Genomic DNA, 13,626 nt, shown 5'->3' on the forward strand with positions numbered 1-13,626 from the left:
TGTGTGTGTGTGTGTGTGTGTGTGCTATATATATATATTGTCCTGGTCATGACGTTAAACTGATCTAGGCAGGTGAAACTTTCTAGCCGTGGTGAAGGCAACTTACATAGGAGATGGAAAACTCTAAAATAAAACCCACTTTGAAGTGGTGAGGATAGGAGGAGCTCGTTAACCTTGGATGGTAGTCTTCCTGCTGATGGTGTCACACAAAAAATACCAGTTGTAAAGTATGATCCAAAATCACATAATGTCAGGTTTCAAAAAGAAAATACAACATCGCCTGTTGCGCGGGTTAACAAGAGGCGCGTCTGATGGTATGTTGTTGGCCAAAATGTAAAAAAAACTGTCAATAAATAAAGTTTTTGATAAATTTGAGCACACAAAATATAATATAATGATATCATTTATTTGTTTAATTTATTTTATATTACGTTGTAAATAAAAACTTTCACTTGAAAGATTATTAAGTTTTTCATTATTATATTTATAAATATGTATATGTAAAGATCAGGTTTTATAAAAATGAAGCTAAAAACTTGTAGTTTATAATTTTCAGAATAATTTTTTACAGCATATCCAAAAACACCCCCAAATCTATCATCAACATTTTTGACGGAAACAATGAATCCATTTTCTCCTGGAAAATCAAAAATACCAATTGCTGGTAAATGTTTACTTATATAAAAAACTTTTTTAAGTTTTGAAAATAAAATTGTTTTTATAAAATCTAAGCCAAAATTGGCAACTTTTAATTTCGCATATATTTTTTTCAGAATATCCAAAACTACTTTCAGTTCCTATATCACCATTTCCAATAGAAACTCTGAAGCCACTTTCTCCAGGAAAATCAAAAATACCAATTACTGGTTACTTTATATAAGTTTTTTACATTTTTCTTTTTACGACTAACAAAAAAACGTTTATAAATTTATTATAAATTTATTTTTTATTTGATGGAATCTTTGTTAAATTTTTAATGGTAATAATTTAATAATAAATATAGAAGTAATAATTTATATAAGTAATAATATATATATAATTATATAGTAATAATATATATAAGTAATAATTTAAAAATAAATATAGAAATTGTTTTTACTTTTCTTCTCAATGCAAATCATTTTTGTTATTATGCAGATAGGGGTAAGAAAATTATGCAGATGGGGGTAAGAAAATTATGCAGATGGGGGTAAGAAAAAGCGTGAGAGTAAAGAAAAAACTAAAATTATTGATGGCATATTTCCTTTACCTGATTCAAGCAACGCTTTTTTATATCTTGTATTGCAATTATTTAATCATAGATTCCCTATTTGTTAAAATATATTTTGGTTTATCATAATGCATGTTGTCATTATTTAATAATTACAAAAAAATTTTACTTATCATTACTACAACTATTTATCATTATATTTATTACTATCATTATATTAAGAGCTTCAAGAGCTTCATTATATTAAGAGCTTCAATACAAAGTGCTACATCTATTAGTCGAAATAAAAGATTCGCTAAAAATTAAACAAGGAGAAGAAGACGATTTCATTGTATTGTTGAAAAAGGACACCATTGAAGATTTTCAAGAGTTTAACTTAAAAATTACAGAGTTAGATTTTAAGAAACAATTAGTAAGGAGTTTGTTTACATTTCATTTTCAATTGCACTAAAATTTTACATTTTAGCCAAATGAATTTAAAATGTTAAATGAGTTTTTAAGATTTAAAATTTTCGTATTTTTAGAAAAGCTTGATCCTTAAAGTAGGTGGTAAGAGTTGCCAAACCAATGTCAGAGGAATCTTAGAGCTGTAAGTATGTTATTTTCATTAGCTTTTATGCATAAGCAGGCCTTGTTTTAAGCGTTAAACGTACAGCTATTTATGTATACTTTAAGCAATTTTACGCAGTAAGCAATTTTGCTTTAGTATTTTTTTTTAAATTATTTTAAGAATATTAAAAAAAAAAAAAAAATTGCTCAACCAAAATCAGTTACTGCTTAAACTCGCTTACGCATTACGTGTACGTAAATAGCTCTACGCCTAAAGCTTAAAACAAGGCCTGAAGTCTTTAGTATATATATAAAGGTTAATTATAAAAATATAAAGACGACACTTTGGCATAAGGAAGACTACCATTAGTTAGAAGAGGTTTACCCCTCTTTACTCTAACCTACAGGTGTTGGTTGATCGATACAGCACGTTAGGGTTTTCACGAACTTCTCATTTCCCCCCAAATGTATAAATATTTATAGCATTCATTTAATTTTGTTTTTGATATGCATAAACATCAAAAATATTGTTTTGGGCATATGTAACTGTGCATATGACTAAAATTTTTTATTTTTTTTCAGTTTTATGACTAACAAGTTGATGTCGGGTTTTAATTTAAATGGAAAAAGCGATAAATACAGCATTAGAAACACAAGAATAATTGCTGTAATTGAAGGTGATCATGTACAGTTAAATTACATCATTTCATAATTTATTATATATTTTCTTCTTAAAATTTTTTTTTTTTTTAGAGGTTTACTTCCAATATAATATTTTATGTTTCTTTTCAAAACATTTATCTAATTATTGATATTTCTTTTAGAATCTATGCCTAAATACACAAAATAAGAAATCTATGAGTGCATTGGAAATACTCTAAAACGTGAACCCGACCGCAAAGATGGTGGAGGGCGCTGAAATATTTTGCTATTTGCTTCATTTGGATTTTTTAATTTTTTAAAATAAATATTATCAATTTTACGACTGTAGATTTGTGTTAGTTATATTGTATTATAGCGTTACTAAAGTCTATAAATCTGGACAAATTTTGAACGTCCTGCTTGTACGTCTTTTTAACGTCCTTGCGGGCCTTTTTTAAGATGTCCTTAAAAAACGTCTTTGGTAATTTCATCTGGGTACCAAATCTGAATCATTTTCGGACGTCCCTTTAGGACGTTTTTTTAGCGTCCCTTTAAGACGTCTTTTAGCGTCCAGTTGGGACGTCTTTTAAACGTCCGTTAAGGACGTCCTTTGAACGTCTTTACAGCACGTTTTCGGTAATTTCATCTGGGTACCTAAAAAGAACCAAGTCTGAACGTAAGTTCCAATCGGATGTCTTTTGAACGTATTTGAACGTAAAAATGCCAGCTGGGTATATATATATATATATAAGTTTAATTTTGCTGTGGGCATATATTCAGGAAGATATCAGAGCTATATAATTGATTTTTTGACGAGAATAAATAAAAATAACTAAATGATTTTTGCTACTAAAAGTTAAATGCGTTTATGCATTTAACTTTTAGCATCAGGTAAAAAATACATATTTTTGTGTATTTTTTACCCGATTGTGTCAAAAAATCAATTTTATATATATATATATATATATATATATATATATATATATATATATATATATATATATATATATACATATATATATATATATATATATATATATATATATATATATATATATATATATATATATATATATATATATATATTTATATATATATATATATATATATATATATATATTTATATTATATATATATATATATATATATATATATATATATATATATATATATTTATATATATATATATATATTTATTAATATTATATATATATATATATATATATATATATATATATATATATATATATATATATATATATATATATATATATAAAATATAAATAAATATATTTTAAAGAAAAACACGATATTTTTTAATCTTGACATATTTCGTAGTTAACATACTACATTTTCAAAAGATAAAATTACAATTTAAAACACCGGATATAAATATAAAATCAAAATTTGAAGACATTACAGAGAAATATTTACAGACAAAAATATTTGTTACAAGCCCATGAAAATTATGATACAAATTATAATACAAATTATGATACCGTAAATAGCAAAAAAAGTAAAAATAAAATTATAATTGAATTAAAAACAACAATAATAACAACAACAAAAAAAAACTAGATAGACAAATTTATATTATAATGAACAGTTTGTATTTTTTAAAGATAGGTTTTCCCATTTAATATGGAGTGCTTCTTTAATTTTCAACTTGATTTTGTTTAGAAGCAGTATCCAAAATTTTAAAACAATTATAGTTACTTAGATTTTTACAATTAACAGATGAAATTAAATGCTTATAAACATTATATTGTTTGTCACTTGTAAGATGCTCATGAATCCTTGTTGTTAAGTGTCTGGAGGTTTCTCCAATATAACTGGCATTACATCCAGCACAAGAAAATTTGTAAACAACATTGGATTTGAGCAGCTTAGAAAGTGGTTCTTTTCTACATAAACTGTTTTGTAATTTGTTAATAGTGAAAATTAAATTAATTATAACAACTTTACAATATTTTTTAATGATTTTATTAACTTTAGATTTAGTAAAATTTGAGTAAAATCCTATTAATGGAAGCTTATAATATCTTATATTATGATTATCAATACTATTTATTACTGATGGATTTAACTTTTTATCAACAAATAATTTAATTTCAGTGTCAACTATTTTAGGTCGTAGTGGTTAATTTTTAAAGCATTAAATAGGTTTTTTATGTCCTTCTCAAATCCTAGCCATGTGTTGTTGATTTTATACGTTTTATCAATTCATGTCAAGATTAAAAAATATCGTGTTTTTCTTTAAAATATTGCTATTGCGTTGCTCGAGATAAATAAATATATATATATATATATATATATATATATATATATATATATATATATATATATATATATATATATATATATATATATAATAAGCTGAAATATAAATCAATCAATTTATTTTACCAACAACAAAAATACTGCTTACAGTATAAAATACAGTTTTTGTATTTTATGCAGTATAAAATTCAATTTTATTACAATACTATTGTTATGAATACAAAATGTAAAGGAATTTTTGTGAAGAGCAATGAATATTGCAAATAGTAAGTAAAAACTAATTCAAAGCAGAAACTTAACATAATTCAAAAACAGTCAAACAACAACAACAAAAAAGTCATTAACATATAATATTTTATATATATTATTAATATATATTTTATATTAAATGTTAATGACTTTAACTTTATTATATTTGTTATAATAATAATGATAAGTTTAATGAAGAAATAAATCATACCACCAAAATAAATAAATAAAAAGTATATTTATTTAATATAAATAAAATGATTGGAGATTTAATAAATGATATGGGGTTACTTTAGGTCCGGATTAAAGTAACCCCACTTTTACATAAAAACTAATTTAAATGTGATTAGTTATTTTTTTCTCACAGCTAAATAAAAAATAGTTAAAAAAATATTCTAATCTTTTTACCAAAGTGTTAATCTAGCAAACTCAGAGATTTTTTATCTCTTTAGTGTGTGCGATAATAACAAACCACATAAAAGTTCTGCCAAGTGAATTTCGATAGCAAATTCAGTTCATTTTTAACATCCAATTAAAGTTAAATTATTTAGTGTGCGGTCAAGGCAATATGGTTTCATAACAGAATTAGTCATATATAAATTAAAAAATAGAAATAAACGCACCATTTTTTAAACGTTTGAACAAGAGAGGCATGAAACTCAAATTTTCTGTAAGTGGATTTAAGTAGGACCGCAAGACATAAAGTAACCCCTAGACATAAAGTGTTACGGTATTTATATTTTTAAGTAGACACATGGGTTTCTAACAGCTGTTAACAGAAACCGTAAAATTGCTGTTTTCTTGCCAAATTCGGAAAACAGGAAACAGCTGTTTTTTTGCTACCTGTTTTTCCTGTTTTTGATTTTTATCTTAATTTTTATTTCTAATAGAAAATTAAAAAAAATTTAAAAATTTAAAAGAACAGTTTTTTTTAAATATGGAACAAAGTAGTGCTATGAATTAAACTTAAAAATACTTGTTTTGTGAAGCGAGTGTAACAATTGTTACGAAACCAATTCCCTATTGACAATCATTTCTAATACTCGTTTAGAATAATCATTAAAGTATGCAACAAATGCAATCCCTTTTAAGAATTATATGAAAAACTCTATAATGATTGCAAAACTATTCCCTTAAGAGATTTATTCCGCACAAGATATTCTCGCACAAATGGAATAAAAGTCGTAGCGCTAAATTCAACAGAGTTAAAAAAACGATACGAGAAACTACACATAGTTTTAACATAATATAATTACTTGTAATACTTTAATATAATATAAAAGTAAATGTTAAACAAAACAGAATACGAATTCTCTTTCCTATAAATAAGAATACAAATTATAACAATAAGGTTGATTTGTTGATATTATTGGCTACTAATTGAATTTGTGATTAATTATTTCAATATTTCGCTAGAAAGGAGATACTATTCTGATTATGAAGAATATTTATTATATACGTATATATAATATACACCTTAATTCAATAGAGATAGAAAGAGCTTGCAATCGCTGTAACTATGTAATTTATTGCTTTGGAGGTTCTACTACAAGCTTTAAGGCTCACTTAAATATGAATCGTGGAGTTGATTGGTATCTAACTGAAAAAATTCCTCCTGAACAAAGTGTAGCAGAAAAGAAACCTAAAACAATGCTTGATTTTGTTTAACATAAGAGCTTAAATGAAATAATTTCTGCCTCAGACGGAATATCCACTAGAGCTATCACTTGAAACCAGTTCGTTCGCAATGCAATCAAAAAAGAATTCCATGAAAAACAGAAGACAGCTGTTTTCTGAAACTGTTTTTGAGAAACTCTAATCAGAACTGAAGTTACTTGGTGTAGTTAAGGAGATTTACAAACTATTTGAATTATTTAATTTGGAATTGTTTAATTAGTTGAGTTTGAGCAGCCGTGGCGCAGAGGTAGCGCACTTGCCTCATAAGCAAATGATCTGTGGTTCAAACCCTGGGCGAGTTTTACGACATTGGAAAGGAAGGAGGCGTGAACTACGAATTAAATGCTCATCTGCGGCGTTCTGTGATAAGAGACCAAATGAACTTCTTGGGGCACCTAAATAAAATTAAAAAAGAATTACCATGATTTTTTTCAGCGTATTATGTCCAAACAGGAGCTGATGTTATAATTTTTTTGCTTCAAGTTTTTTTCAATATTTAAAGAAACTTTTCTTTTTTTTATAGAATTTTCAAAACATTTGGAGTCTTTCTATAACTTTCGCTCATCGGTGTTGACATGAACTTAGTTAAAATCTTTTGAAAATGTGCCTTAACCCACTATAGCTCCTAATTCTAATCAGTTCTAACGTATATTAACTATATATAGTTGTCAAAATACTATATTTGATCATATTGTTAAACTATTATGTTCATTTCACCGAAAAAATGTATTTACTTAAAACTTATATAAATTTGGACATGCGAATGTGATTTTAAAAACATTTTTTTTTTTACAAGAGTCTGGTTTTTTTTGCTATAAACATTTGCGTTTTATGATACTGCAAAATTTATCATTTCAACTTTTTTCGTCTTTTCATAATTCACAGACCTGATCATTACACGGAAATATGTCATGGTCAACAAAATATCATACAGACGCTATAATATTTGAATGATTTTAAATTTTTTTATAAACTCAAACGTAATTCTGTTCTTTTTTTTAGTTGGTTTTGTCATTACTTGACTAGTTTGCTTACTGTTGAAACATGGTTTTAATTTAGTAATAGTCTTAAGGTTTAATGATTTTAAATTTTTTTAATAAGTTTTGACATATAATTATGTTCTTTTTTTTAGTTGCCGCTATCATCACTTGATTAGTTTGGTTACTGTTGAAACATGGTTTTAATTTAATAAGTTGATATAAAATTTAATCTATTTTCAATCATTAGTCAACGGTTAGGGAACAGCTGGAATATAGCATAGTTAAGGTAAAAATAATTTTGTTTACTGGTAAAATAATAAACCAGTTTTTATGATTATTGTGTGATTGTGTCTTATTTACAGTTTTTTTAAGATGCTACCTTAGAAACACTGTCTTTTTCACCCTCTCCCTCTCTTTTAAATGAGAGTTAAATGAGAATTAACAAAGAGACATTAATGAAACTTATGTAATTACTGAGCTCTTATGTATTTCCTAATATCGCTATCATGTAATAATGTCTGTAATGTTTGTATACAAATATCTTATAATAAGTACTATTGTTTTTGTATTTTGCATTGATAGAGCTTGTTGTAGCTAATTTTTTAACTCATTATATATTCTATTATTCTAATTCTATTATTATATCATTATTCTAATTCTCATAACAATAAATGCAAATAATATTTTTACAATTGAATATGTAGTTACTTTCATTTCTCTTTTTAAGTATTAGCAGTCATTTGACTTTCCTCTTCCGGTACCTGCTGTGTTGTAACTAGGGATTGCAATCCCGGGATCCCGTATCCCGGGATCCCGGGATCCCGGACGTTTTTGGGTCCCGAAAATCCCGGGATTCTAAACACAAAATCCCGGGATTTTCGGGATTATAGCAGGATTAAACTAATTAAATTATTTTGTAAAACAAAATGTTCAAAGTTAGTAACTATACTGAATTATAACGAGTTATATAATGCTGCTTTGCAGGTTTATCCTGTTTATGCTTTATCCTTACGATAAATGGAACAAACTTTTGAATAGACCATGGAGTTCGTGAGTTTATCATTGAAAAAAGTTTCACAAACACAAATTAAGGCAGGTTTGTTTGACTATTGTATTAAAAACAATCGTTAAGTTTGTTGGCAAGACTTCTATTCCACCGACGATCGAACCTGAGCGGGCATTTTCTGCAGCTGGGTATTTTGGAAGTAAAATAAGGAGTAGGCTAAATGACCAAACCTTAAATGCTCTACTATTCCTCCGGGCATATTTTCAGACAAAAAAAGAAAGTTTATAAATAAAATATGCATTTAATATGAATTGTTTTTTTGTTTTACATTTATTATTTAGCTACCATTTATTTAAAGATTTTCTTTAATTTTTGTCTCTCAATATTAACAAACAACTTATTATGTTATTTTTTACAAAGTAGCTTGTTGCTACAGCAGCTACATCGGTAGCCAAATTTAAGAAAATTTATGTTTACAAATTTATTTTGAAATTTTGATTGTTTAGTTACTTTAGTCAAATACACTTTAAATGTTCAAATGTTATTTACATATCCAATTATTTGATGAAGGTTATTCTGTAAAGTCTGTAATCTTAAAACATAATATGGAAGGTACCGTATATATATTTCTGCATTATTTTAAGATCTTTATTTACACCTGCTGCCTGTTACACAATTAAAACAATTTAAGGCGCCATAGAAAATTAATTTAAGTCATTAAGGCATAATGAAATTAAATAAAAAATTGATAACATCAAAAAGTATATTCATATATGCAGTATTAAGTTCTGTTTTTTAGCAAATATCTCATATTATATAAAATCCAGGGATCCCGGAATTTTATTTACTTCAATCCCGAAATCCCGGGATCGTAATTCATGCCCGGGATTGCAATCCCTAGTTGTAACTGATTTAAAAAAAAATTTAACTGATGTTAACATAGTTTTTTTATGTCGTTTACTATGTCGCATTTGACGTTGCTGATAGGTAGCCGAACTTAAAATATTATTTATAAATAAATTTGTATTAAATCATATTTTTTTAGTTATTGTATCAAGTTATTTTGATAATAATGAATTAATTATTAATAACCAGTATTTAAGAGTTTTTCGGTTACTGGTTACTGCTCGGTGTAGTTAAGGCAATTTTAAAATATTATAGCGTCTGTATGATATTTTGTTGACTACGACGTATTTTCGTTAAATAATCAGGCCTGTGAATTATGAAAATTTGAAAAAAATTTAAAAATTTTGTAGATTCACTATTAGGGGTAGTAAAAATGTTTTGAAAATTATATATAAAAAAGAAAATTTTCTTTAAATATTAAAAAAACCTGAAGCAAAAAAAAATATATACCATCAAAAGCTCTTGTTTGGACATAATAACTGATAAAATCATGCTAATTCCAAATAAAAGAATTCGAATAATTTGTAAATCGCCTTAACTACACCGAGTGCTAGTTTTTATGATTATGCGATTTAAATGAAAAAATTTGTGTTATGATAAAATATTTTTCTTCTAATCAATTTGTTTACTGGGTATTAATGCATTATGGGTTGTCCATAAATTACGTCATATAAGGTCTGACATGACATTACACCCTAAAAAGATTTATCTTTACAATCCTTTCATCAATTTTATATTGACGGTATAATTGTTTTAGAAATGACGCTAATATTAAAAACAAGTTTCGATAATAATGCTTATCTTAAATTAAAATAGATAGTCTCATTCATTGTTTTTAAATGGAATTATATATGTACGCTGTGTTGAATCCACATATTGCGTTAGAAAGGTACTGACAAGTGTGTGTTCTGCCATCATATCATTATAATGGTATGATGATCTAATACTATCATAATACCATCATGATGGTATCAATAAGGTCAGAATGTTTTGAATTTCTTAAAATATTCGACATGGAAGTTTTACAAAAAAAAAAAAAGGCTTTAAAAATTTACTATTATAGAGCTTTGATTCACCATAAAAAAATCTGATGTTTTAAAAAGAAAGAGATAAGGGGCCTAAAAAAGGTATTTTGGCAAGAAAAAAGCCTACGAAGGAGGCTTATTCGATAATTCAGGATCCTATTCATTTAAATATTATCAAATTCAAAAAGAAATCAGATCAGTAAACTTCTACATAATTCAGAGTTCAAATTGCAATGAAATTAAAAAGCTGCCATGTTTATACCTAAATGCTACCTCTCTCGATAACAAGTTGAATGATTTTAAAGTGGTAATTGAACAATACAAACCAAATATAATTTCTTTGACTGAGACATGGTTTAAAAGTGATTCAGTTGTAAATATTGAAGGTTACCATCTGTATAGAAAAGACAGATCGGACGGACGACAAGGCGGTGGTGTTTTTTTATATATAGACAACTCATTAGACTCCTATGAACTAAATAATGCTGTTCTAAATCCCTGTAAACAAAAACAAGTGTGGGCAGTTGTTTATTTTGATAATGACAAATATTTACTTGGATGTATCTACAGGCCAAATGATTTTTGGGTATGGCAGAATTTGATGTGGTTTTTGGCCTGGCAAGCAAATACTTATCATGGGTGACTTCAATTTCCCATCAATCAACTTGTCAAACGACTGTGTTGATGCAATTTCAAATGAGATTGGAATTGAATATAAATTTACAGATATTTTAAATGATAATTTTCTTTATCAACATATTAACATACCATTTGTTAGATGAACAACTTGGGAGTACCTTAGATCTTTACAACTCAACAACTTTAATCTTTACAACTCAACAAGTCAACAATAAAAGTAACCTAAAGATTTATGTTTGCTAATTCTAATTTTGAAATAATATCTGATCTAATTTCAAAGATTGACTAGATGCAATGCTTCACTAATAAAAATCTACAAGAAATGTTTGATGAACTGATTATTTATACTAAGGTGGTGTGTAATCATTTTACTCCAATTAAAGACATTAAACTCTTTAAAAATTCAACCAAAAAAAAAAAAAAATTAGCCTGGGTTAATGCTAGGTTAAAGTTTCTTATTAGAAGCAAACAAAATTTAATATATAAAAACTCCTTAGGTAAATGAAAAGACCCTGTTTTGAAATCTAGATACAAAATGATTTGCAAAAATATAGCAGACGAGATTCAAAAAGTGAGACAAAACTTTGAGCTTAATCTCGTAAAAACAGCCATCAAGTTAATCATATATTCTGAAATAGTTGTTACATTCACGGAAGTTTACAAATAGTACATGTACTAATCTTAAGTAAAAACCTTGTAAATAAAAGCTACTAAATATATTGTTAATGCTAATAGTAATAATCGTCCACAGCTGTAACAAAGCAAACATTAAAAGTTAAAGGAGTAAAATACTAATAATGATCAAGAATCCAAAGCTTCTCTACAGCTACATAAACAACCAACCAGCAGTCAAAGATACTATAAAAGCATTAAAGGGAGAAAATGGTAAAACTACTCAAAATTCAAAAGATATTGCTGATATCTTAAACAAAAGTTTTCAAGCTGCATTTGTGAAAGAAGATGTTAGTCTACTGCTTTCTTTTGATTTAAGAACTATTGAAACATTCATTATAACAAATGAAGATTCTACATATGAAGATGTCTATCTAAGATTAAAAAACTTAAAAGATACCCAATCAAGTGGTGTCGATAATTTACATTCAGCTATTTTAAAGAATTGTGTATCAGCCTTCGCCATTCCACTTGCGTATATTTTTAAAGAGTCGTTTAAAACCAGCAAACTGCCAGTGCAATTTAGATCAACAAATATCACTCCTCTGTACAAAAAAGGCGAAAAAATCTTAGCAGGAAACTACCAACCGGTATCATTCACCTCAATTGCATATAAAATAATGGAAGTTATAATCAGATGTAAAATTGAAACTTTCCTATATAAGTTCAAAGTAATAGTCAAACAACAGCACGGTTTTGTTAAAAATAAATCATGCTTTACAAATCTACTTGAAACACTTAATTTTATTTCAACTGCCTTTGAGAATGGTAAACCTAACGACGTTATTTTTTTGTGGATTTTGCCAGGGCATTTGACACAGTGCAACATAAAAGATTGTTGCTTAAACTTACATCTTATGGAATATCTGGTCTGACAATACAATGGATTGAAGCATTTTTAAAAGAAAGAAAACAAAGAGTTGATAGGCGAAAATGTATCCTCGTGGACAGAAATTAACAGTGGTGTGCCACAAGGGTCAGTATTTGGACCACTCTTTGTACTATTTATAAACGATTTGCCTAAAACTCTAAAAAATCTAACCAAGCTGTCTGCAGATAACACCAAAATTTTGAAAGAAATGCTTTCCAGTGCATCAACTATTTTGCAACCAGATCTTGATTTAGCTTTTAAGTGAACTCACGACTGGCTTGTGAAATTTAATATTTCGAAATGGATAGTTATGCACTTTGGCCTGAATAACAAAAAATTACCCCATTATATCCATGAACAAAAGTTAAACATAACAGAATCTGAAAGTGATCTTGAAGTAATCTTCTCAAGCAATCTGAAATGGAAAAACCATGTAATAAAATGTGTAGGCAAAGCCAACCAAACATTGGGTCGGATTAGAAAATGCTTCGTTTGTTTTGATAGTAGACAGGTGAAAATACTTTGTTTCTTTTGTGCAACCACTGTCAGAATTTGCAATAAAAGTCACCCATTCGAAAGGGAGAAATTGAGTTATTAGAAAGAGTCCAACATTGTGCAACTCGATTAATACAATCACTTAAAATTAACTATGAGAATCGTCTAAAAGCTTACGACTTGACTACCTTGAGAAAAAGGAGACAGCGATGAGATATGATTTAACTTTTAAAATTCTTCAAGCGGTTTTAACGATTTGGAAATAATCAAAAAAATTAGTATTCAACAAACTCAAACGAGAGGTTACAGCTTTAAAAGTGTCAAAGAAATCACTAAGATAGCATGTCGTGCCAATTTATGGAATAGCTTGCCAATTAAGTTGGTTAAAGCACAATCAGTTTACAATTTTAAAGCAGGTCTTGATT

The 13,626-nt window shown here is 27.1% G+C and overlaps 1 protein-coding gene across 1 annotated transcript; it reads left to right on the top strand.

Moving 5' to 3' along the window:
- Positions 1–11,960: 11,960 nt before the first annotated feature.
- On the top strand, positions 11,961–12,710 carry LOC136092018 (uncharacterized). The gene has a single exon (XM_065819739.1). The coding sequence runs from the start codon at positions 11,961–11,963 to the stop codon at positions 12,708–12,710; it is 750 nt and encodes a 249-aa protein (XP_065675811.1).
- The last annotated feature ends 916 nt before the right edge of the window (positions 12,711–13,626 follow it).

Source organism: Hydra vulgaris, chromosome 15 (assembly GCF_038396675.1).
Source record: "Hydra vulgaris chromosome 15, alternate assembly HydraT2T_AEP".
NCBI lineage: Eukaryota > Metazoa > Cnidaria > Hydrozoa > Anthoathecata > Hydridae > Hydra > Hydra vulgaris.